General features: G+C 41.3%; 1 protein-coding gene across 1 annotated transcript; it reads right to left on the bottom strand.

The window, feature by feature from the left end:
• Window positions 1-276: 276 nt before the first annotated feature.
• On the bottom strand, window positions 277-25,997 carry C6 (complement component 6). Its single transcript, XM_009695798.1, has 17 exons — window positions 25,840-25,997; window positions 24,909-25,065; window positions 22,414-22,558; window positions 21,614-21,755; window positions 20,627-20,765; window positions 18,484-18,684; window positions 11,998-12,238; window positions 11,162-11,284; window positions 10,016-10,182; window positions 8,874-9,099; window positions 7,496-7,667; window positions 6,270-6,381; window positions 5,713-5,845; window positions 4,519-4,710; window positions 3,892-3,979; window positions 2,354-2,595; window positions 277-458 (listed from the first exon to the last, which is right to left on the bottom strand). Exons 1-17 carry the CDS (start codon window positions 25,995-25,997, stop codon window positions 277-279), a joined length of 2,820 nt encoding a protein of 939 aa, XP_009694100.1.
• Window positions 25,998-26,654: the final 657 nt, after the last annotated feature.

Genomic DNA, 26,654 nt, shown 5'->3' with positions numbered 1-26,654 from the left:
TTTTCTCCTTTTCCATCTGCCCCCCATCCTCCTCTGTGCACATCCACAGAGTTACTAGGAGTGGGAACAGTCCCTATACCCCACACGCCAGGTCATTTTCAGACCAAAAAAAGCCTACTGCCACCCTTCTCCCTACAATCTGTTGTGAGCTCTATTTTTTTTTTAATTCTTTGTTTTTGATCCACTTGTCCTTTCATATTGAGCCAATTTTTTGCCAGGATGGCTCAGTCTGCACATGGTGGGATGATCACGGTGTCTTATAGGAGAGCTGACGGGTTATGCCAGGCAGCTCCCCTGCTCCAGCACTGCCAGTCTGATGCCAGCACACTTCATGGCTGCCAGTGTGCAATGACTGACTGTCCTCTTCCTCCCTGTCGACTCCATTTGGATGCAGTGAACACGGCTGTCTTCTTTGGGGCACTGGTAAGGCATCAGGCAAGAGCATTGCATCTGTGTCTCTGGGAATGAACACGTTGGAATTTTAGCTGCAAATGTCATGACTAAAAGCATATTTTATAGTTCACTAACATTTCAAAGTCCAACAGTGTAAAACACTGTTGGAGGTTTGTGATACATTAGTTACAAAAAGCCTATAGTGCATACACTAGATGGTAGGGTATTAGGAATAGAGACAAAAGCAGCTTTAAATACCAGGTTTTGCAGCAGTGGCCCATACAGAAGCAGAAATTAAGTATCTTAACTATTTTTATCCACTGGCTTTCCCTGACCTTTCTTCTAAACAAAAAGATATTAAGTTGACTTTCTGTTCCCAATTATCCTTGCACACAACGTGGCTGTGAAATGGAGTCTTAGGGTCTATATTGTGTTCATTAAATCTCCCTTTATGAATGCTAAGCTACCTGCTGCTGGCCTGTGGTAAAGCTCAGTCCTGCCCTTTATTTCATTACCCATTTCTGATATAATCAGATTCTGACTTTATATTCTTTCCCAGAAATTGCCTGGGCAGGAAACGAAGTTTTGGCCTTCCCTTTCTTAAAGCATACAAAAAAATGTATGTTTTCCTCTGTTTAGCTACTTTCACATGGTACTGCAGTATCTTCTGCCTCTGTGTTGGTACCAACTAGTGGTTCTTGGGAAAACCAAAACATTTCCTAAATGTTTATGCATACTCATGAGAAAGAGAACTTTTATGGAGATCGTGAGGAGGAAAGTCCAATTCAAATTTCCTGAGCACCAGAGTGAAAACTTATTTTATTTAATGTATTTTTCTCTTCTCCCTCTCATTTTTCTCACTGAACAGGGCTCCTCTGTAGGCTTTTGAGAGAAGAACACTGAGGTGCTGACACAGGATCCAACTGTAAGCCACTTCCACAGTGTGAGCACATGCAGGCCTCTTAGGGGCTCTGCAATAATAAGACCAATATTTTTTTTAATTATAACCACCTTCTCAGAAGCCCAAGTTTCCTAGAGGGTCGTGTCCTCTGCTTCAGCCCCACAAGGAACGAATCTCATGCGGCAATTTTACAGCCACCTACTTCAAATCCTGTGCTGCAGAAATCTTGCATCTTCAAAACAGGGTTTTAGGATTGCTGCACACCTCTGTTGCTTTATTTATCATAAGTAGACAAGGTATGATAAGGATCATTTTTGTTTCTGGAAGCAAGTGAAGGAAACAGCGTGGCTGCCACTCAACCTTTTCCTGTCAAGCACTTGATGTGTACAGAGCCAGCCAGCACCTCCGACATTTACAGGAAAACCCACTGGTCTTCTCACTAACTTACACAGTAAATAGCCAAGTTGCACAATAGTGTTTATAAAATAATCCTCCTACGGATTTCACCAGCTTAGCTAGTTCATTAAAACTCTTAATAAACACAGTTTTCACATATGGGCATTTGCAAATTTTACCATTAAAATCCCATTAAGCCTGATGGCCCCAGTCTTGCTCTTTCAGTACTATCATGATTTAATTTCATAATTTAATTATATGCTATAGAGGGTGTGGCCCAAATTAACTCCTGAAGTGCATATTAGTGGCTATAGTAGCCTCACAGGGAGTGGGCAATAACATTGCTGACTACGTTCCTGTAATTAAGGATTTAAACATGAATTCTCCTGAAAAAGTTCCCTTAATCTGCAAGCTCCTTTTGTGCTTTACTAATGGGGAGTGGCAACACTACACCACTTGTGCCTAAGGGAAAAGGCACATATCCAAGTGTAACACTGGGTAGCAGGGACACAGGACTGACTACACTTCCACATTCCTCTCACCATAAGTTGCTCAGATAGACCACAATGCCTGTAAATCCTGTTCTTGGAGCAGTGAAGGAGTCAGCACATTTTATTTTTCAATCTAAAGGGCTGGGTAAATCCCACTATTCGGAAGTCATACCTGGACACTCCTCCCAGTCATAGCAGGTGTCATAGCCACAGGACACTCTCTTCAAGCTATTTGTAGAGAGCTTTGCCCTTTCAATAGCCCAGGCTAAGTTGGAATCACCATGGCAAGGGCCAGCATGAAAGAAATGAAATGCCTGCTCTCCGAGGCACATTTCAGCTGAATACTGACAGCTGGGCTTGGTGATATTCTGTCCAGAAGCAGCATGTAGCACACAGATGTCTTCTGAGTAGTGGCTGCTCCAGGGGAAAAAGAAAAAGTATTTTAGCAGGCTGTGGAACAAATCCATGCTTTTAAATGCTCCACCAGCATCAGATGAAATGCAGCAAAGCCAATGCCAGGTTGGATGTCTGTCTAAAGACCTAAGGCTGTCCCAGCTACTGCAGGGCCTGAACCTGACACAGCACAGTGCTGTGAGATGAGGAAGCTTTAGTCCTGTCCAACAGATGGGAGGTGAAGGACATGTGCCTGCGCAAGAAAACAGGAGGTGCTGTTACCTTCACAAGGCATGGGAAATTTTCACAGGCCCTGGGGTGGCTTGTCTGAGTTAACGCAGCGCTGCAGCTGTGTATGCAAGACTCCCTCTGAGGCACAGTTATTTTGGGACCAATGGCAGGCAAATCCAGCCATGCTGCTTGCAGTTTCTTTCTACATTGCTTTTGGTTCCTGAGTGGATTCATTCCAAGTAAGAGCAAGCATTTCTAAGCAGCATCGTTTTGTGGAGCTTAGTCGTTTTGCAAAGAGAGGGAGCAATACAGCTCACCTTGTTTAGCCTCCTGAGTTAAGCTTATAGCTTTAGTCAACTAGTTTTCAGAGGATTTGGCCTATATACTTTTGACGATGTCTATCACCCTCTGAACATGCTCTCTTTCTGCCCAAGGACTCTTGAGAGAGAGAAGATACCTGGCTATTTGGGCACCGGTATAAATGAGACAAATCCCATGCCAGGGGACTTGCCTGTGGTCACACAGGAGCCCTGTGGGAGAATGTGTGTTGATCTCAGCCCTGCAACATCACAGCTCTAGGTTAACCCTATATTCACTTGGAGGCTCAATGGTCTGTGCAGGTCATGTTGTACAAAGAGAAAGTAAATCCAAGTCTTACGTATTTTTGTATGCTCTGAAGACAGAAACATACAGTGTGTTTTGCAGCATGTTCATCTGAAAAGGGTGAATCTCAAACACAAGGAGCATGACCTATTATAGCAAGGTGATGACAGTGAAAATATAGAAATTGGAGAAATAAAGAGAAGAAAAGGAAGAGTTGGGATCTCTAGTAGCAGATGGTAATGTATATGCGAAGGATACGCCTTGGTGTACTATTTGGTTAATATCATTGTTCATTTATTTCATAGTCTATAAACGGGAGTGTAATTTGGATACAAAGGCATAACTGCCTAATATCTGAACAGAGAGTAGCCCTCAGTTGCTATTGTCTTTTATTACTCTTCCTGTTTTGTCTCACAATGGACTTTTGGTCTATCAGCGGAGAAATTTCTACTTTTCTTTTTCTAATGAAAGTACTTATCTTACCCACAGTCTTCTGGAGACATGCAAACACACTGAGATCCAACTTGCCTCTGTCCTGGATTGCAAACACCTCTAATTTTAGTTTGCACATCTGAAACAAAAGAGTGAGAGTTATTGTAACTAATAACAAAGTGAACAGAAATATCTTAGACTTCTGTCGTAAAACCTAAAATGGATTTATTTCCCTTTATCCCATATTTCTCTCTTCAAAAGCTGATATGGTTGGGATTCCACAAGTATGCATCAGTCTTTGCAAAAATCACTGCAAAATTCTGTAAAAGAAGAGAAGTTGAAGTTTTAATAGAATGCATTCTCCTACCTTACTTTCATAAAACCTTCTTAATACAGCTGGGGTTTGTTTTGTTTTGTTTTTAAGAAAACAGTTTCGGTATCTCAGTTTCATAATTAAAGTGTATAGTACGTTGCACCCAAAAATTCTGAACTTAATGCAGAAGTTTGGGACTGAAATTATATGGCACTGTAGTAGGGACAAAGTAAAACCAAAATTAATGAACAGTTGCTATGTGTCTTAATACCGGTCATCTGCCTCCTGGTTCTGGCTCGTGAAAACAAATTGTGCTGTTGATATGAGCAGTATAGAAATGGTAAAATATCTGCAGGCATACTGACCTTTTTCACATGTAATAGATCTCAAAATAGGAGGTATCCAGGACAGGTCTTTCCCACAGGTATACTGTGTTTGACCAGTGACTATAAACCCAGATTGGCAGCTCAGCTTCATAGTTTCACCAATGTTGTACTGTTGCTTAAATGGGGAAATTGTGACACTGTCAGATGTTGGTGGCCTGAGGCACACTGAGGCTATAATAAATAAGAAAAAATTATAATTCTTGTTGGTTTTGTCATGTGCAGATATTTACAGCAAGTTATAATGCTTCATCTGAAGAGCCATAAAGACACTCAATAACACTGAACATTTAACTGACATTCAAAACTAATAAATGTTTAACATAATTAAGTCTAGAAATTTTCAATACACTGTCATAGTCTTTAAAAATATTTTTCAATCCATAACAAAATAATTCCAATGTGTTTCTAATGTATACTAGTATGACTACGTTCATTTTACAGTTTAAAAATAATATGAATGGCAGTAGCAGCGTATTTTAATTTTTCTTTTGTTTTTTAATTTTTGTTTTTATTAACAAAACAATTACAATGAATTGTAATAGAAAGCTCATAAGAATATCCAGGTAAATTTTTTTGATAAAATGAACACTAAGTCAATGAAATCACACTGAGCTGTAAAACACCACTGGAATCTCTCCCGTTAGCAAACCCAGATCAGTTCTGATCCTTAATTCCTAATTGGACTATAAATACTTGAAGGGACTGATCTATTGTGGGGATTTTCAAGGCAACCTGGGGGGGCAGTCATGGTTAGAGACACATCATCCATTTAATATAAAAAGTGGTAGACAAATTCCTCTAAGAACGCTTTCTTCAGCATAACTGTCATCAACTTAAAGATGTCTGTGTAAGCCTGGAAACAAAAGATGAGTCCTTCTGTTAAAGATATTTAGACAAAAGAAGGACCTCACAGCATCCACCTGAAGGTTTTCTAAAGCATTGAATATTACGATATTCTTACAAAGCAATAATAGCAACACTTCTGACTTGAAAGAGGAATGATATAGTGGCCCAGTAGGTTTTTGCTGTCTCTACATGAAATACCTTCTTAAAATGCTATCCTTTCAGATATCATTACAGATCATTTTATTAAAACTTGTATTAAAATCTTTTTTGTGTCTTTTTCTTCCACTTTTGTTTTGTTGCAGGGCTAAATAGTTTTCTCTTTCTTACATTGACATTCAACAGGTTGCTGTGTCCAGGTTTGATCTGGCAGACACCGAAGGAATTGATAGCCACTGAGGACATGACCACTCACACAGGCAATTTCAGCTTCTTCCCCCACAGCATAGTGGTTTTTTTCATTCTACAAAAAAGAAACCAAAAAGCCCCTCAAAAATCTGTGTTAACGAGACTGGACATTGTCAAAAGAGACAAATATAAAAGCCTAATGATATGATGTAATGAACATGTGCTTTTCCTACTCTGAAATACGAGTCATCCACTCACCCGTATAATGATATGGTTTGTCCAGCTGCACTAACTGATGTCACGGTTACAAAATACAGATTCAAGGACCACTGTTTGAAATGGATTTCACCTTGCCTTTGCTTCTGTTGCTGCTGGACTTTGGTGGATTAGAGTCCCACAGCATGCCACATAGACGGCAACATACTCACTAGCACAGTAGCTACCTTGGGTATCAGGCATATGCAGCAAAGTTGCTGCAAAATTTCACAGCTCTGTAACTACTACACTTTCTTTCTGTATCACTCATTTTTCATGCTCACCCTGATAAAGCCATTTTCTGGTGGGTCTGGCCTGGAGCATCCAGACTCAGGTTCACCCATCAAGACATCCTCTTCTCTCCTGGCTTCATCATCATTTATACAAGGAGCACCTCTGAAAAGTAAAAATTTGGTAGTAAGGATGTATCTTAAGCATTGGTGTCATCAGATAACAATGGCAGAATGTCAGAAGCTTTGGACAGGAATGCTGTGAGTATGTCCCGCCCTGCCCCCACCCCCGGTGAAAAAAATTTATTCTGTTAAATAAAAGATGGAGGACATCAAAAGTTGCAGATGTTGATAGGAGGGAGATCGTGAGAGCACTGAAAAGTGATAGATACAGGGCTAAAATTTCTATTGACAGAACTCATGAAATATTTTTATAGAGTAAGAAAAAGAGGCAAAGAACAGCATATGGAGGAAGTCTCTAAGGAGTCCACATGATTTGGTTGGGTTTAAGATAGTGTAGTCAAAATCCACCTGTCACCATCAGGCAATGGATAAAGGAGGCTGGTCTCTGTGACCGTGGAGCTGTACAGCCTGTGGTGTCTAACTCAGATGATAACAAAGAATTGTGGAGCCCATTGCTTTTAATCCTCTCCTATCCACTCCAGAATTCCCTCTGTAGTCATTACAGCAGGGACGATGAAAATCCTGCTTCAGCTCTTGCATCCAGTAGAAAAACAGAATCTGTACAAAGACTTGCTGTTGAACATGCAAGAAACGGAGTCAGTTTGGGATTGGAAGTAGGATTTTAAGTTGAAACCATGCAAAAATGGTACATCAGATATACTCAAAGCAGGAAATTAAAAGCTTGGTAGTTTCAGTGGAATTCTCCCTGAGACTAAGTTCAGACCTAAACCTCTAAGAGAAGAGGATGTGATATTAAAAAAAGGGAAACTGCGAACTTCTGTGAATGGAAGCAGACGAGTTCTCCATGGACATGTTCTTTGGACAAGAAGCCTCGCAAAGCAGCATAAGAGATCTACAGGCATACTTTAACATGTAATTCGTCAGCCATTTTCTAGGAATAAACAATCAATAAATCCATATTTCAAGCCAATTGTGAAGGTTTTCAGATATTTCCTTCTCTCAGCCCCAATACAGAAGTTCAGACACAGGAATTGTCTGCTATTTCTCCTTGGTAGTTACAAAGCCATTCTGGAGGGCTTCTTAACAAGTCAATTACCCCATGACTATGGAGATCTTTTGATCTACCATCTTCTTACCTGTCTGTGAACACAGAGACATAACAGTCCTCCTCTTCTTCCCGTTGACCTTCACAGGGCTTCCCGCCGTTCATCGGAGAGGGGTTATTACACTCCCGGGTCCTTCTTGTTTTGAAGGAAGTGTCGCATGAACTCCATTCAGACCAGCAACCCCAGCGGCCATCTACCGCAACTGCAAGAAATAAAAGAAATCCCATCTTTTGGTAGATCTGTACCATACATAGCATTTCTCTTAAGGCCACATATGAGAGGGAAAGTGGTAAATTCATAATAGCCATTTTCAGAGGATTTAAAATTGTTACTGTTAAGGGAGTAGATTGTATGTAGAATGTGAAGTTTTCCAAAGGGATGGTCAACCAAATTCCAGCTGCTTCCTGAAAACCTAAAATATAACTTCACTTCTATTTTTGATTGCAAGTAATATTCAAACCCAGAAGCAGCTTATTTTCTACTTCTGATGCACACACAGATGTTTCAGTTTTCATGGTATTAACAACCTTTTTAAATAGCTCAGTATTTAGTGAGTTATTAAATAAGTCTAAGCTCTAACACCATATCTAAACCCCAAATCTACAACCCCTGCAAGGTAAATTAAAACATTACGGTCGTTTCTTAACCCCTGGAGTATTTTGTCTATGCCACTGTGAAGCACTGGAAATTTTTATTTACACATCCCTTCTTTTCCACATGCAATAGACTTCCTACATTCATCTCTATCTGTGTATCTTCAATTGTTTCTTTCTTTCAAAATATTTCTTTATCAGAGTCAGATAATGAGACATGCAGCTGCCTAAGTGACTTTCCCTTCTGTCTTATTTTTGTCCTGGAATATAAATATATGTAATTATAAATATAATACAGTTAGTCTCTTCTGTTTCCCATAGGTATGGCACTAGTAGCAATTTCATTCAAAATCCGGTTTGCATGAAGTTGTGTCTTAAATTCTTCAGAGTGATAATTATGTTCCCTCAAGACAACTGAGTTTTCCTTCCACATTGTAGTCAACAATTTTTATCTCTGTTAGTCATTTAGTCTTAAGCATAATAGGCTATAGGGAAAAATAATTAATAGGTTCCTTAATTTTTGCATCAATTATCTTTGATCTCAACTTCATCCTTACTGCTGAACAAGTCATTTCCTATTATCTTTATTACGTAGCTAAGGAATCTTTTACCATGTCTTACAATTTCTTTCGAGCTGTGCCTATTCAGTTTGATTCTTTATTTTTTAATCCTAGCTTTATTCTTACATTTTCTGACCATCACTATGTGGTAAGAAGTGCTGTGGATTTAGTAAGGGAAGTTTATGTCAGGTTCATCTTTGACAAATAGATACCAGAAGGACCATATTTACATTCTGACAGTATCACCCCAAATACCTGATTTGTAACCCGGAGCTCGTGTCTCGCAGTTTTTGCCGTAGGTACCAGCCTGGCATAGGCAGAGGCACTCTGTCCCAGAAAGCACAGGCCTGCCGTTGTTGGGGCATGGGGCACACTGGCAAGGGTCAAACCTGCCCGCATATTCTCTCAGGGCTCTCCCCAGGTTGCGACGTTTGGTCACAGCACATGGCACGTTCTTCACCAAATCCACAATGGGTGACACCTGGTAGACAGCAGTTCTGTAAGCAGTTACCCAGACACAGCAGGGTCCTGCTGGGGGGTAGCTGCAGGATTTTAAAGGCACTAGAGCCTACATGCGAAGCTGTATGACACAGGAGTCAGGTGTGTTGAAGCTTATGGATGCTTTAAAGGAGCATGACAGTGCTATACATCTGTATTATCCTGTTTACGTTGCTTTTATTTCCCCAATTTAGGGCTCTGTGAGCCAGTGGAAAACCAACCAAGTGGGATACCATGTCTAAAAATTAAGGACACCATAGATGAGGTGGGATTTGCTTATACCGTGTCCCTGCCATATTAGACATCCCCACACTGCCTTCAGGAGCTCAGCAGCTGCAGTGGGAGAAAGATCAGTGCATGCTGCATTCAGGCAGAATTTGCTGTTTGCCTCAAGCACTTTGCTGCTGATGATGCCGAATGGCTGCTGTGCCAGCTGGGGAGGGAGGCAGCTCAGTGCACTCACAGCAGCACTGGCGCGCTGCATTAAATGAGCAGGACAGAGATACCAGGGGACTCCTGTTTTGTTTCAGTTTAGCCATGTGCCATACCTTGCAGCATAGGCCTGACATTTTTAACATGTTCCCAGCAGCAGGCACTGCTTTCCTGCACAGTAACAAGCTCCTGCCCATGCCTGAGCTCCTGCTGGTGCTGGGGTAATTCACTCATATTCCTCCCTCTTACTCTCACTGTCTATGGACAATGCAAACTTGGTGTGGCTTACAAAATGATATGCACAAGAAGTAGTTCTAATATGTTTATGCTATGCCCATATGTATGTGCATTCATACCACACACAACATCATCCTGATTTAAAAAACAGAACACCTGCAGAGCTCTTTCAAGAGCTGCTAATAGGTGAGTGCTTTACTACCTCAGTGTTATTCTTGTTCTTCTCTTACCTCAAAGTCAGTCACCACAGGATTGTCCTTTGTTGATTCCAGCCAGTTTGTGAAGACTGCGTGTCCTGGAAAAGCCCCCTTTTTCTCCCAGGCCAGAGCTGCCGCATACTCTGACCTGCCACCTTTTACCAGCGAGACTGACCGTTCAGCTGACTCCAAAATGGAACCTGAAAGGGCATTTCATCACAGTATTATCAGACAAAGGCCTCCAAAGACAGCAGATGTAACAGCAGAATTCTAAGAAAAAGTGTAAGATGATATAAAAAGATATACTAAGATTAATTTTTTTGAAGCTACTCTTGGAAGAATGAAGTCTAAGCTCAGAACAACAATACCCACTATGACAGCAGCCTGTCATAGTTTTCTGAATGAAAGTGTCTGAGACCTCAGCCATGGAGATATTCAGAACTACACAAGACACTGGTGCAAAATGCAAGGGATACAGCAGGCTCCTCTAGAAGAACACATGCAAGGCAGGATATTTAGTCCCAGCTGTAAACACCTGAATAATGGAAATTGATCATAAAATGAGGACAAAAACATGGTGGAGGTGATGAAAACCCTGTTTTTAGTGATGCAGAACATGACTGTTGCCATTCTTACAGAAAGTGCACCAACTTTCTGCAGTTCCTGAGACATATTTCTGGCATTGCCAGGGAACTCCTACACCTAGACGTCTGCTTGGCCTGAGGAAGATGGGAGAGGAAGGTCAGAGAGTGTGTTATTGCTGCCCAACTCTTTCAATGAGCCCTGAGAAACACTTAAAGAAGATCAGGGACTCAGTCATGATCACACATTTCTAGTTGTCCCCATTTCCCAGTTTGGCACACCTGGCTCTGGACCCAGGGCACAGGGAATGTTTGTCACATCCATGACAGACTGGACTAGCCAGTGCCACTGAATCCCCAGTGATGGTGCTCCAGAGCAGAGGAAGGGCGCTCCCACATCATAATTTCTTTTTCAAGTAAGAGGATGTTTCCAGTGCTTGCTTCAGAGACAAACAGTGAAACACTGGCTCCTCTGACAGTGGTGGAAGAGCATCTGTAGCTCAAAAAAGCTAGGAGGTCACTTGGGGAACCTAGCTGAGGGTAGTGGTATCTCTCGCAGTAAGTAACAGGACATGGGCTCTGTTCTCATCATGGTCACCTTCGTGTTTCACAGTCATTCTGTTTGTGGTGCATCTGGTACTGACTTTCTTTTTCTTCCGGAAGAGCACACGTCTTGTTGTTTCTGTTCGGACACATTCAGTTGATTCATCCACTGTCAGGCCTAGAAATACCACAGAGCAACAGCTTCATCACCATAACCATGTTACGTGATGGCACTTTACCCCGAGGCTCCCATATCTATGTGAGCCATTGCAGGTCTCTCTGCTCCTCACCCACCACTGGAGACTTCACTACTGCAGGCATCCGCTTCCCCCGGTACAAACAGCGTTGGACTGAGTCATGCTTACCATCCCCTTTAGGTACCCTCCCATTCTCATGCAAGTTACAGCAGTGGCATTAAGGATCACAGCTTTTAACCTTAAATTTCCACTTCTGTGGTATTGTCTTTTCATTTTGACAGTCTGGTGGTCATGAGAATATTTTAGGGTAATTTCTGATCAATAGCAAGAACTTTAATGACTGTACCCCAAAACGTACCACTTACACCTCTCAGACCTCAGTCCCACACTGAAGTATGCTGGAACAGCTTTTCCTGGTGGCACCTGATGTTGATCTGAAGGTCTTAAGAGGTTTCCCTGAACATAATGGCATTTACCAAGTAAATGTCACCTCTTGAACTTTTCAAATTAAGACATTGTAGAGCAAAAATTTCTTCTTGCTCTATATTTAGGCAGTGTGAGTAATTCCTGGGTCAGTGCAACTCTGAAGGATTTTTTGCTGTTGGAGAACTTACTATGTGCTGTAAGACCTAAAAACAGTGATAAGAAAAGCCACTAAACAAATAATGGTATTTTCTTGTTAAAAATTACATACCTGAGTTCTTCAATTCCTCAGAGCTGTACTGGTAAAGAATGTCATAGGAACCACCCATCTTCCCAGAAGTATAGTAATGAGTGCCAAAGTCATCAAATATTCTGCTGTATAGAGCATAGTTGTACTCCAGGGGCAGGTGGTTAAGTGCTTTTAGAAAGACATCTGAAAGCTGCAGATCTGACTGTTTCATTGTGAAGTTTGCAACAGAAATTACTTTATGGACTCTAATAAAATTGGAATTCTAGAAATAAGAAAAGAGAAATCTTAGCACCTTCATAGGTAGTTAATTGCAGAAAGTAGAGGAGCCAAGAGTATGGCCTGAGATACACTGCAAGAACTAATTACTGAACTAATAATGAACTAATTAATCCTGTGTATCATGCTGCTTTAACCATGAACAAACTAGCCCTGGAGTTTCCAAGAGCCCTGTGAGGTTCTTGAGGACAATGCTCGTCACTCCTTTACATTGTGGGAACATAAATCCTTCCGACAAAAATTAAGACTCCCTGAGCACCTACCAAATAAATACACCAGCAATTGGTGTAAGACAACCAAAGTTTCAGAGGAAAAGCTTCAACTTACAAGCATCCATGGGTAATTTGCAATCTGGTGAGTGGATATTTTGGATACTAACTCACTGTTACGAAGTTTCACAACTTACCAGTCTGCTAAAACTAAAACTAAATCACAGGGATATAGATCTGGTTGAGTTCAAGTGTCAGGCTGTTAACATGAGAGGCAAAAAAACCAAAAACAAACAAACAAACAAAAAAACAACAACAAAAAAAAACCCGAAAATTAAAACCTGGAAACATCTCTTACATTTAGAAAAAAATGATGTTTTTGAAACAGCTGGTTCATTTATTTTTGCAATGCTAGAGGCTGTGTATGTGGGAGTGTAGCTAAATCGAACGGAGAGGAATAGAAAATACTGGAAGAAGAGATTTATAAAGTGACAAGGGGAACTGATGGCATAAGGCAAAGAGATCAAGAGCAAAAGGAGAGGCAGGAAAATGGAGCAAATGACCAACTGGCAGATAGAAAAGATTCATTATAAAATAATTTGTTACCGATTTATACATAGATTGTTCTGCTGAATTTTGCTGCTGGTAGGTTGGTTCTACTCCACCTCTGTCTCCAGGATGACTTGGGTTAGAAGACACAAGGATGCATCTAGACAGGGAGTTCTCCCAGCCAAGACTGGGCAACGTAATGCATGAACTGGACCTCAGCTCTCAATTCTGCACAGCACTGCTCATTTCAGTGCTGTCATTTTCACATTGGAAAATAAACTAAGGATACTAGCTTTCTGCTGCAGTGAGAATAAGAATGGAAGCAATATGGTATGTAACAATTCCCAGATTATATTCTGCTCCTAAAATACTCTGTGGTAACATAATTTTCAGGATTTTCAGGTCATTTAGGTTCTGATCCTCGATTTTCAGCTGTGACAGCTAACATATCAGTTATGACACACAAAATTGCAGGCTACTTTGGCAAATATTGATTCTAAAACCTTAGTTGGTTTTAGCATGAATTTGAATCCTAAATATGAATTTCTGCTTGCATGCATCTCGCATTTGCATTTTCTGCTAGTAAAAGTATATTAAGTGCTTTTATTACTAGCAATTAAGTACTTTTATTACTAACATTTTACCTTATAGCTGTCAAACCCAGTGATTTCTATGTTAAATCCCCGATGCATGCACAATGTTAGAAACCCTCACTTGTAGAACAGTCCCAGGAAATTGGATTCCAATGTCTCCAGTCATTTCTGGGCACATGTTTAATCATAGTGGTAAACCCCGGTGCCTGTAGCAAGCTTGACCTATGAGTGCCAGGTATTAATACAAAATATTAGTAGACAAGGGATGATTATTCCCAAAGAAAGCCTGGTCTAAATTAAGTGTGAGTACTCAAGTTCAGTTTTGTTACACAAACCACTGTCAAAAAGCAGCCAAACACAAGCTGGGCTGGACTGATGTTGAAATCAGTAGTTTTAATTGGAAATCTTCTGACAAAGCAGGTTTTCACCCAAACATGTTGGTTAACCAGTCTTTCATCCCAAATATTATAATCAGAGTTGCCCCACGATCATGTCTCTCCCTGCTTGATTTTCCCAGGGATGGAGATGGCTTCCTATCCTTGAGCTCTCAGTTTTTAAATTGTAGTTCAAGCAGTCCAACTCAATTAACTGCTGCCAGAAATATAGGAACATGGGCTAAGGGAATGGGCACAAACTCTGATCCACAGCCTTCAGAAGTCCTTTGATCTCACAGCATGGGGATTCAGTGACAAAAAAGTGAAGAAAATAATATATAAAAATAACAACATGGAGGAGGATGGGCAAGATTAGCAAAGTAGTTTATAATTAAATGTATTATATAATATTCTAGTCTCACTTTAAGAATCTTATATTTAGTACAGGGAAGAGTGAGAGGCTGTCACCTGGACTCCCTGAACAGCCCTACTAGGGCCCTATTCAATCAACAGTCATTTATGTAGAAACCCACCCAGTTTCTCTTCATCAATACAAAAGGAAGGTGATTAGCTGAGATGCAGATCCCTGTGGAACTACTGTTGCCTATGGATATGTAAGCTGAATCCCACCCTAGATGGTTACTATGATGCAAGCAGAAGACATCGTGGAAGTCATGAGGATGATCTTTAAGGATGCTTTCCATAAAGCACGAGAGTTCTCGATCCCTAGGTGTCAGAAATCAGGAAAGGAAGGAAAGAGACTGGCATGGCTGAGTCAAGACCTGCTGGTCAAACTAAAGGGCAGGAAGGAAATGCACAGGCCATGGAAGCAGGGACTGGTGTCCTGGGAAGAGTACAGGGACTCTGCCTGGTTGTGTAGGGATGGGAGAGGAAGCCAAGGCACAGCTGGAGTTGAACTTGGCAACGGATACAAAGAATAATAAGAAGGTCTTCTGTAGATATGTGAGCCAGAAAAAGAAGGTCAAAAAATTTGTATTCCCCCAATGAACACAACTGGCAAACTGGTAACAATGGACAACAAGAAGGCTGAGGAACTCAACAAACTTTTTTCCTCAGTCTTCACTGGCAACCTCTCTTCCAACACCTCTCTTGTGGACGGACCTCAAGCCAGGGACTAGGGGAGCAAAGTCCCTCCCACTGTAATAGAAGAGGAACCTGAACATACGGAAGTCTATAGGACCTGACGAGATGCATCCCAGAGTCCTGAGGGAATTGGCTGATGCAGTTGCCAAGCCACTCTCCATCGTATTTGAAAAGTCACAGCAGTCAGGTGAAGTCCACAGAGACTTGAAAAAGGGAAACATTGCAGCTATTTTTAAGAAGGGTAGAAAAGAGGACCCTGAGAACTACCGACCTGTCAGCCTCCCCTCTGTGCCTGGGAAGATCATGGAACAGATCGCCCTCGAAGCTATGCTAAGGCACATGGAGGACAGGGAGGTGATTCGAGTCAGCCAGCATGGCTTCACCAAGGGCAAGTCCTGCCTGACCAACCTAGTGGCCTTCTACCACGGAGTGACTGCACCAGTGGAGAAGGGAAGAGCTATGGATGTCATCTACCTGGACTTCTGCAAGGGCTTTGACATGGTTGTCCACCACATCCTTCTCTCTAAATTGGAGAGATATAATGGACTATTTGGTGGATAAGGAATTGGCTGGATGGCTTCATCCGGAGAGCAATGGTCAATGGCTTAGTGTCCAGATGGAGATCAGTGATGAGTCGTATCCCTCAGGAGTCCATACTGGGACCAGTACTGTTTAATATCTTCATCAATAACATAGACAGTGGGATCGAGTGCACCCTCAGAAAATTTCCAGGTGACACCAAGCTGAGCAGTGCAGTTGACATGCCTGAGGGATGCCATCCAGGGGGTTGTGTACAAGCTTGAAAAGTGGACCTGTGTCAACCTCATGACTTTCAACAAAGCCAAGTGCAAGGTCCTCCACATGGGTTGGGGCACCCCTGTTATCAATACTGGCTGAGGGATGAAGGGGTTGACAGCAACCCTACTGAGAAGTACTTGGAGAGTAATAGAATCATAGAATTATCATGGTTGCAAGAGACCTCAAAGATCATCAGGTCCAACTGTATACCCAATGCCACCATGCCCACTAAACCATGTTTCAAAGCGCCACATCTAAATGTTTTTTGAACACCTCCAGAGATGGTGGATGAAAAGCTGTACATGACCCAGCAATGTGCGCTCACAGCCCAGAAAGCCAACATATCCTGGGCAGCATCAAAAACAGTGTGACCAGCAGGTCGAGGGACGGGATTCTCCCTTTCTGCTCCACTCTGGTGAGACCCGCCCCGCAGTACTGCCTTCAGCTCTGGGGCCCCCAACACAAGAAGGACATGGACCTGTGGGAGCAAGTCCAGAGGAGGCCATGAAGATGATCAGAGGGCTGATGCACCTCTCCTATGAAAACAGGCTGAGAGAGTAGGGGTTGTTCAGCCTGGAGAAGAGAAGGCTCCAGGGAAACCTTATAGCAGCCTGTCAGTAGTTAAAGGCGGCTTAGAAGAAAGATTGGACAGACTTTTTAGCAGGGCTTGTAGTGATAGGACAAGGGGTGATAGTTTTAAACTAGAGGAGGGCAAGCTCAGACTAGATATAAGGAAGAGATTTTTTACAATGAGTGTGGTGAAACACTGGAAGAGGTTACCCAGAAAGATGATAGATGCCCCATCCCTGGAAACATTCAAGGTCAGGTTGGATGGGGCTCTGAGCAACCTGATCTAGTTGAAGATGTCCCTGTTCATGGGAAGGGGGTTGGACTAGAGGACCTTTACAGGTCCCTTTGAACACAAACTATTATATGGTCCTATGATTCTATGATTAAAAGATCAGAAACCAAGAAGGCATACTAGAGGACCAGTCAGCTTAGCTAAAAAAGTTTCTGGTAACAAAAAAAACTTGAAAAATGTCAAGTTCTTGCCTTTCTTCCATGCCAATAAGGAAAAATGCATGACCTTTCAAGTGGCTAGGCTCCTCTAGAGACCCTGGCATGCTCATGTGAAGTCCTTCTGCACAGTTTAATATATAGGTCTGAATCTGACCTCCCAAAGCCCAGGTAAGTTCCCCCTCTTTTAAGTGATCTATATAAACTTCTGTTTTCACTATTTAAGAAAGTACTGCAAATTTGTATATAGGTCTCTCAAACATACGTAAGTATATATCTATCTACAAACACACATAAATAAAGTTTATACAGATAGAGAGAAAAATAGAGGCTTCCAGTGTGATACAGTAGAGAACATGAGGAAGACCCAAGTTAAAATCCCTGCTGTGGATCCACTAAGAAGGAATTTAAACCTGTGTCATTTTGAACCACCACCAGACAAAGTTATTGGCTATTTCAGGTGGGTTTCTGGGATTTCATGACAACAATGCAAAAACAAGCATACATCCAAAAGACCTTCTTGATGAAAGTCTAATTTAAATTAACATTTCCGTAAGTAGCTTTGGTCTGGGTTTAAGCCAACAAGAAGCCACCATTCCAGCAAAATAAACTTACCAGTTATACAAAAGAACAGACTGATGTGTTTACAGGTATCTACGTGAGAACGAAAGTCAACAGGTTTCCAGTAGCTGAAACTTCAATATAGTTGAATTCGAACTAGAAGTAATGGACTATTTAAGCAGTCAGGTTACCTAACCATTAGGACAGGTTAGCAAGGCCTGCAGTAAACTTCCATCACAGGAAATCTTAATATTAACACTAATATTTTTGTGAAAGTTTCATTCTAATTGCATTAGAACACCTGGGTTTCAACAGGCCTTCATTTCAGTGAGTCCTATGGCCTCTTCCATGCAGAAGTGCAAACAATAGCCCACCCTTTACCACCAGTAAGCTATAGAAGTACATAAACTTATATTCCATGGTACTCATCTGCGTTAAAGGTGCAGAATTTTAGGGGAAAAACTTTCACTGTTCTCAGAAACCTTTCTGTGGATGTGTTATTTCTGAGCTTATCTTTATGACTAAGTGCATCTTGGCAGCCATGAGACTCTAATATGCAAGTTAGTTACCAAATCAAAAACTAATGTACATTAATTCCTAGTACATGCATGTGTATAACATTCCTGAGTGCACTTCATTCCTTTTTAGAATTGTCTGCTACTCTTACTACATGGCATTCTGCTTTCTTAACCTATAACTAGGACAGGGAATTACCTTATCCGATAATCTCAAATCTGTGCCAAATCTATGATTTTTAAAGTGGAATAAGCATATGATTTCTGTACCAAAACTAGAAACACATGTTGCTTTACAGAGGTATGTTACAGAGGTATACAAGGTATGTTACAAGCACGAACATCTTGTAGTATCAGAAGAGGAACATTTTAATGCATAACTCTCATGTTGGTTTTTTTTTTAAATGTAATGCCAATGCCTTGATAAGGAAAGTAGCCTATGGTAGCTCAGTTCTGAAATGAGCAGACAGAAATCAAAGACAGGAAGAAACTGGAGGCAACGTTCAATTACCTTTTCATATGAGGCTTCAATGGCTTTCTTGAAGGACGAAGATGATGTGACTTTAACCCGTGTCTTTCTTGAGAATAAAAATGGGATACCAGAAGATCTTCGAGCATCATGACTGGATGAACTACTTCCATGTGCACTATCACTCAGGGGAGTTAAATCATTGTAGAAATCTGATGTTACATCATCCTCTTCATCTATTACCTGGAGATTCAGTAAAGCAAAATGCATTTGCCCAAATAGTAACCTGAAACAGAAACTTATTAAGCAATGAATTCTTCATTTTTTTAATTGAAGAAATATGCCTGACTTTTTGAGACATGGCAGTAAGGTAAAAAACTGTTCTTAACACAAAAGATGAGGATGAGAAAGTTAACAGGTGAGATGAATACAAGAAGTAGACTTACTAATAGGCATTTATACAAGAAAAAAAAAAAAGGATGTAACATTTTCCTATAAAATTCACCACCCCTGTGCCCCAAAACTTAGCAATAATTTTCAGGAAGTGTTTCAACACACTTTTCAAAGACTCAGACCTTCATGCTCTGTCCACAAGTCCCAGTCCCATGGCTTCTATATTCTACAAGGCAAAGAGCTTGATGTTTTCAGTCCTTCTTAATTCCCAGCTAAGGGAATGAACAGATTTCCACAGGAGAGTCTTAGAGTATGCTTGCAGTGTTAGCACCTATACTGCATGATGGACTAAGGGTAGGTGGAGAGGAATCGAGAGAAAACCTGCCTGATCGAGTTGGTAGACCTCCATGGTTCTGTTGTACAAAGCACCAAGACAACTTTAGCATCAGCTCAGAAATTACTCATTCCCTAAAACTCAACTAAATCTCTGCAGACGTTTGAAAGATTCAAATTTTTCCCTCCTCTAGACTCATTTAATTAATAGGGCTACTAAGGACCTTGGGAGGTGAGATGGTCCATTACCCCCAATCCACTTCCATTCTCCAAGGAGTCATGCGCTTTTGCATGAAAACACACTGGAGTTCCAAGAAGAAAGCTTGATCCAGTCACCATTCTATACCAAAGGGTGCTCTAAATGTTAAAAGATATAGATGCACCCTCGAAGGTGAGATTCACAAGCCCTTAACAGTTCTGCAAATGGACATCAGTAACTTAATAAACCACACAGCTTTAAAGAGACCTGGGCAAACCAACGCTTGTTTCCCCCCATCGAATATTTCTGCACACAGTAATTTTTGACCTTTATTCACAAAACCTACATGTCACGGCCATCCAGTTGCAGTTTCCCTGGAACATGTTAGGCTGTCCTTTGTTCTCTTGCTCCTGTTAAAGTAATACTAAAAACTCACAGCACTTGTGGCAAAAATCAGCAGTTCAGATTTCATCCGTTAGTTGAGCTTTTTTCACGTGATGCATTCCTTCCTTCCCAATGCAGTTATCTATTGGCTTCAGACATGGCCTGCCAACATGTGCACACCCAAATGTTGTGCCCTAACCATAGTATTCAAAGTATTTTATAAATATCACTGTTTAAAAGTCTAAAATAACAGATCTAAAAAAATCAGTGGTTCCCAAGTTCATTTTGTCCTTGGCTGCAAGACTCCTGTGCAGACTCTCTACTTCTTGTCCTCCTGCTTCCCAGACTAGGTGTCTGCCTTCCCTCTTTGCTGCTCTTCGGAGGGGCTGGGCAGGGAACAGGCAAGACTGAGGGGCTGAAATGGCTCGGGGAGGAACTATGTCTCAAGGCTATAGGTAACTAGAAGGAAGCTGGAGTTAGGACAGCCATTGGTGCTGCAAGGATACAGCAGGGATGCTGAAATGAGCTTTGGACTTGAATAAGCCTCTGGCTAGATTGCGTCAGGGTTAGGAGCAAGGCCCTTGGTACCAAGTTGGAATAAAGATATGGGCACAGCCATGAGGAACCAGGAGAGAAGCCCAGATCAATCATGTTATCTCTGATATATGTGCGCAAACACAGATCTGAAAGGCGTGAGTAGAGCCACCCGACTGCTCAATTTATCCCATTACCACACATCACCTGAAGCGTGTTCAGGCCTCACCAACTTGAGAAATACTGTGCTAAAACACACATTACTGCCTAAGACTTGAGTGCGTAACTTGAATTGTGATTATGGCAACAGTGTTTCAGCTAGGAGCTGCTGCTTGAGAATACCTGAAAGCTGACTGCCTCCAGGTTCACAGGAACACGATACAATTTCCTTGTTTCATTGCGCTTCACTGTTGTGCATTGTCCTCCATTGAATGAGTTGCCAAGGACTTCCCCTCGACTCTCTCCTGCCAGAATGTGAAATCTAACAAAAAATTATTTCCAGAGATTAAAAATCCCAGAAAGACATACAGACTTGAAACATTTAGTGGTATATAGGTGCATTGAAGGTTTTGCAGGTTTAAATGAAACGAAATGAGCAACTGAGTTATGTTACTGCTTTGAAAGAAGTTCCTCTACAACAACTTCTTATTTATATTGAATTCACCTGAAAAATGCTGTAGTAGCAATCCTGTTTCCTACTTTCAAGCAGTGCCTAACCCTCTAGCTAATCCCAATGTCAGCATGAGACAGTCACTCTTAAGCAGAGAAACACCTAAAAACGGCCTATGAAAATGAACAAGCAGTTCTCCATTTCCACCATAAGAGATGTTACCAGAGTGCACTGAGTTCAAAATTCAGCTAAAAAATGCAAGACTACCTGGGACAGGCATCCCACGTTTAGGTTTTACACTGCTTAAATCAGTAGCCAGGAAGAAGTGATAGTTGGTATCATGTGAAATGTATCACAGACAAACAAACATCTATAGAGGAACATCCTCAAAATTTCTGAAGCGCTTGGCATAACTGAGCTGGAAATTGCCAGTACGTGATGCTCTGGTTGCTGTGAGGCAGGAAGGGTCACTCAGACAGCAGTGCTCCATGACAGCTCTTTATCTAGGGCATCAGCAGTGCAGAGCAGGACTGGCAGATGCAGTGGGCAAGTTCTAGCCTGATGGTTTGGTGAATTTTTATAATTTCTTGTTAATTTTAGTTTGACAGATTATGTGTTTTAATGGGATGCTCTCACATGCTAATTGGGGATTCTCTTGTTTATGTGAATTAGTGAGATAAAAATTTCAAGTTTATGAAAAAAAAGCAAAGCTGGCTTACCCACTGCCTATTAACTGCACACCTGGGATGCTCTCATACTTTCTGTTACACACGGTCTTTTTCCTCCCACAATGTCTTTCATCAGAGTTGTCCCCACAGTCATTTTCTCCATTACATTCCAATTTTTTTGCAATACAGCGACCTGCACAGGAGAAACAGCAGCAGCAAGAAACTTCAAGCAAATACTCATCATGTCTGAATGCAGAAAAGGGCAGTCTGTCTTTTTCCCCTGTAAAGGTGTGAACTTGCTGTTGGAATTAACAGCAAGGCAGTATAATGCCTAGATTATTCCAATAAGAAATGTTTGCTTCAGTTCTGCCAGTTTTGCCTTGCTTTGAATCTGCAAAGGCTTAATGTAAGGTTTAGCAAAAAGATACATGGATAAAGTTATTCTGAGGTTAATCAGGTATACTGAAACTGAAGCAAAGAAGAAATACCCACAAATATAATAAAAATAGTGCGAGTTTATGTTCAGACAAATTCTATGGATATGTTTGTACACGAAAAATTTGTGCAAAGAAATATTATTGGAACAGTGCTGCTGTCTAGCTATCATGGTTGTACTGACATCCCAGGCTAGAGACTGTACTTGAATTACTTTTAGTTACAGAAGAAACTGCAAACATAAGCTGATGCTAATACATATGAAAACCTTAAGTAGATTTTTCTCCCTGCTTCTTTTCCCTGGAATTTGTGCATGCAATATACAAGATCTGGATCGTCTGAACCTCTTTTGTCACAGTGTCTAATCTTTTGAATAGCCAATAATGCAGCAGTTACACAATGAAGAGTATCATTACCACTTTCACATTGAAATTTATTCTTGCAATCAACTTCCACTATGTTGCAGAACTTCGTTGGGAAGCATGAGCGGGAATCCACCAGTGGCTCAGTACAGGCCTGACCCCCAAACTGGGATGGTCGCAGGAGTGTCCGGACACGAAACTGAAAGGCAGAAGAAATAAAACCAGGGTTGTTTATGTGACCTGTTTTTGTGGCTAAGTGCCCACCCGGGCAGAGCCACATGCCTCACTGCTGGTGAACGTTCATCAAACCCAGAGCCCTGAAGGAAATAGTCAGTTATTTTTGTCCTTACATCCTACTGCACCATGATCCCAGGTAGGGCAGGCAAGGAACTGAAATCCAAGAGCCTCAATAAGCCCTGACAGAGCATACATGATTCAACACTTGACAACCTGGGCTACATCAGTGGAGGAATCAAAAGTTCAGTTCCTGTATCTTCAGTTTTAAAGGTACAGTAGGAAATGGTGTCTGAACAGGCTTACAGAGATTTTTTTCCTGTTCTTTATCATCTCTATTGAAATAGAAATACTCTGCCAGTGACATGTATCCCCATCCCCAAATCCGCTGGTTCGGCTCCCACACATGGGACCTCTTGTCTGAGAAGCGCTGGATGACCATGGAGGACAAAAATCGTTTTCCTGAAAGTTTCTCTTACTAAAGAAGATCTGGGAGCAAAATCCGGAGCTCATTGGGTTTTCTTTCCCCAAGTCAGTATGGTCCATTCAGAGTAACAAAGCTGAAGGCTGCTAGGCAAATCACTTCAGATACATTTTCCACTCCACTTCAAGGGCCTGCTGGTGAGATCTGTCTGCATGTGACTGAACAGTTCCCCCTCCAAGAACCTTTCCCCACTGAAAAAGCACAATTCCTTGCAGACTTCTGTTACTTCTGTCCCTGTTGACAGGCCCTGGAGTCAAACAATGTAGGAAAATGTCTAGTAAAAATCAGAAATGGAGTGATTGTGAAGGGAAAGTGTGAGGAGTAACACCAGACAATCTGAAACCTTTTGAGCTCAAGATAACCCTTCCTCGTACTCCATTTGGGTTCCATAACACTCACTATATTATTTGTGTGAACTTCCACCTCTTCATCCCTCGCCCTCACAGGGAGCTTACTTACCCTAGTCTTCACACTTACTTTGGAAGCCACATCCTCCATTTTGATGGTTGTTTATATTTCTAAAGGTCACAAGCAGTGATCTTTATAGCTCAGAGGGAAAAATGGATCACAGTCCACTAAAGCACGTTTTTGCTTGAAGCAGCAGATATGTTGCATCAATTTTTAAAGTTAAAAATGAACAACGCTTCTAGATATGGATGTGCAGGTAAGAAAATATTTCAGAGGATATTGATTACCAAAAAAGTCAATTTAATTGAGAGCAATACCCCCTTTCAGCTCTTGCAGCTTGCTTTCTCTCACTCTTTCACTGTTTCTCCCTGCAGTGCCCTCATACTCTCCATCCCAGTTGCAGGGTGGGAACCCCACAAGGTGGTTCACATCTCACACCTAGAACAGCTTCTTTATGTCTTTCCCAACCTGCATGGGCATCAGAAATTTATATATGTATGTGAAGATGTACTTACAGAATCTGATAGGTTTTTCAAGATTGCTTTTCAGGCATAGATTTCTGAATCTGAGGAGGACATTCAGAGAGCTGTAGGCTGTCTCTGCACAGAAACTCAGAGCTGCTATCATGGTCAACCTCAAAGGTCAGACCCACTAGCCTCATAACTACCCCAATCCGCACTCCAATCCCCTCCACTCCCTACAACCTTACATTTGCCAGGGCTTCATTTCTTTAGGTCAAATCCACTTGAACATGACTTTTCACCTCTTCCCTCTCTGCCATCTCACTTCTAAGTTTACCATCAGTCAACAGACACAAGCCCAAAAGGAAAAAAAGGCCATTCTGGGGCTTTGTTCCACAGATATTAAGCACATCCATCTGTTTTTTCTGTAGGTTATAAAGGTTGGAGGAACGGTGCTCTGGATTTATTAACAGCAATCTCAAACTGAACATGATTATCAGTGTAAGATATAGCCTGAGCATTTCTAGCCAGTGCTGGTTAGGATTTGCTGGGTAACTCTTTTTAACAGATGATTTGATCCTCTTTTTCTTGTCTTTAGAATATACAGAATGCTATGGATAAGCTAAAGACTCTTGTGACTTTCTCCTGCTTAAACAGACATGCAAACTCTACAGCTTAATTTAGCCTTTATGTGGAAAATTCATCTCTAATTGTGACAATGGAACTTTTGAAGCAAGTTCCCATAAATAGATTTACGCTACTAAATCTCCCCTTTCCATTTTGATCGGCTTATTTTAACTTCTTCTCTCCATCTTCTACTGTTATAATTCATAACCAATTTCCTTGGTTAAGTTAAACTGTCATTTTGCAGATCAATTGCCATAAAGCTGAATGTCTGAAACAAAGAGATCTCTTAAGCATAATTGCTTGCATTTAATCCATATAAAACAATTTCTACCTACTTGTTTTTTAACGCATGGGTCACATTCTGACCAAGGGCCAAAGTCTCCAAGCCGACAGTTGATAGGACATGTTTGCTGGTTACATGCACGAGATTCCTGCTTTGTGCACAGCTGGTCACAGAAGTTTTGGCTATAATATTCATCCATTTTTATTTGCCTAAAAGAATTTAACAAGATATGCTAGAAAGGAATCATAAACTGATTGTAGATGATCTCTAACTGCCGGAGAAGGCTGATAAAGAAAATTATTTGAGCCTAATGAAAAAAATTGAGAGATAATAGGTAGCTGCAGAACACTGGTTAAAAGAAAAATCCAAATATGCCTTAAGTTTACAGAGCAATTCTTTTTGATGCATGTCACTTCAAATATCCCAGAGAACAGCTACAGAAAGAGCCAGCAGGAAAAGAAGGGCTTTCTCATAAGTTTGGAGTGTACCACTGAATTGCACCTAATTTGGTGCTGCTGAATCTTTATTTGACTTTAACTGTTGTCATAAAATTAATCATAGAGGGAGTAACTTTCTGTAGGCTTGCCACGCTGGAGCTTACCCCTCCAATGGTATTGCTCTGCGCCGGGCAGGGCTCCTGGTACAGGGCATGGAGCGCCGGCCCCATGTGCTCACGGGGGCTGGTTGCTCAATGCCCGCTGCTGGCAAGGCTGTTGTAGGACCCGGCTGTTCTTTCCTCACTACATGTGTTGGCAAATATAGGTTTGTTTGGAGGCACCATAATGCTCTACATACATAACTTTGTAATTTTTAAGTCTTGCAATTAAACTATAATCTATTCGTCTGGTGAACACTTGGATATGACAATTTTTCTCAGTATATTATGGAAGCTGGAGCTTCAGACACAGATCCCCCTCCCCAGAAGTGGTATTTTACCAGGGAATAAATAGAAACATAGCAGTGGAGAGAGAGTTTCGCCCTACCTGTGCCTGGTCTGTGTGCCGTAATTGCAGGTTTGTGAACAGGCAGACCATGACCCCCACGGGTAATGTTCACAGTAGCACCCCTGGCTGCTCCCAATCACCAGGCTCAGCAGGATCAGGTGCATTAACATGGTCTTGTCCGTAGTGAAGGTGTCCATCTATAGCACATGGATAGGTAACAAAACCTCAAGAAACTATCACTTACAGTTGTGCCTGTATCCTTAGAGAGACATCTCTTCTAATGTGCAGAATCTATAAATCTGCTTCACAATACCATGTTGCTAAGCAGTGTACCTAGAACAGGGCAATAATACATGATATATATTTATCAGGAATTTAGTTAATACTTTAAGGACTAGAAGTCACAGTGGCATTTTTGGCCACTTATTTATCAGGAGTACTAATCATGACTTGCATTATTTCCGCTTAAGAATTTGTTTATAAATAATTTTGAATATGACAAATGAAGACATAATATTGCTCTTCATTGCTTAGAAGTATTCTCAAAAGTATTTTCTAGGAATAAGAATAAAACACAAGGCAGCTTTTCCTGTAAAACATGTAAAACAACAAACAAGACCTTAAGAGTAAGCAGCTGCATCTCGTACCCCATAACTAATTCATTTTCACATGCCTATAAACCCCCTTTGAACAAGTGTTTGCTGCAGTGAATCCTTCCTTCAGCTTTTTATTGTTCTTAGTTTCGACTAGCCTGTCTAGACCTCAAACCATCACTACTCAAAGCTCATCTGAATTTTCTACCAACAGAAGAAGACAGAACAGCTAGCCTATTTCTCACTCCAGTGGTCAGTCAA

Source organism: Cariama cristata, unplaced genomic scaffold (genome assembly GCF_000690535.1).
Source record: "Cariama cristata isolate BGI_N322 unplaced genomic scaffold, ASM69053v1 scaffold26622, whole genome shotgun sequence".
NCBI classification, from domain to species: domain Eukaryota; kingdom Metazoa; phylum Chordata; class Aves; order Cariamiformes; family Cariamidae; genus Cariama; species Cariama cristata.
The sequence above is the reverse complement of the archived record's forward strand: the minus strand, read 5'-3'. Positions and strand labels throughout refer to the sequence as shown.

Excerpts from the sequence above, each read along its gene's own strand:
- C6 (XM_009695798.1), bottom strand. The coding sequence starts at position 25,997 with ATGGACACCTTCACTACGGACAAGACCATGTTAATGCACCTGATCCTG. Across the intron at positions 3,980-4,518 it reads ATCTATTACATGTGAAAAAG|ATGTGCAAACTAAAATTAGA; the intron begins GTCAGTATGCCT and ends CTTTTGTTTCAG. Across the intron at positions 459-2,353 it reads TGACTGGGAGGAGTGTCCAG|AGACACAGATGCAATGCTCT; the intron begins GTATGACTTCCG and ends GTTCATTCCCAG.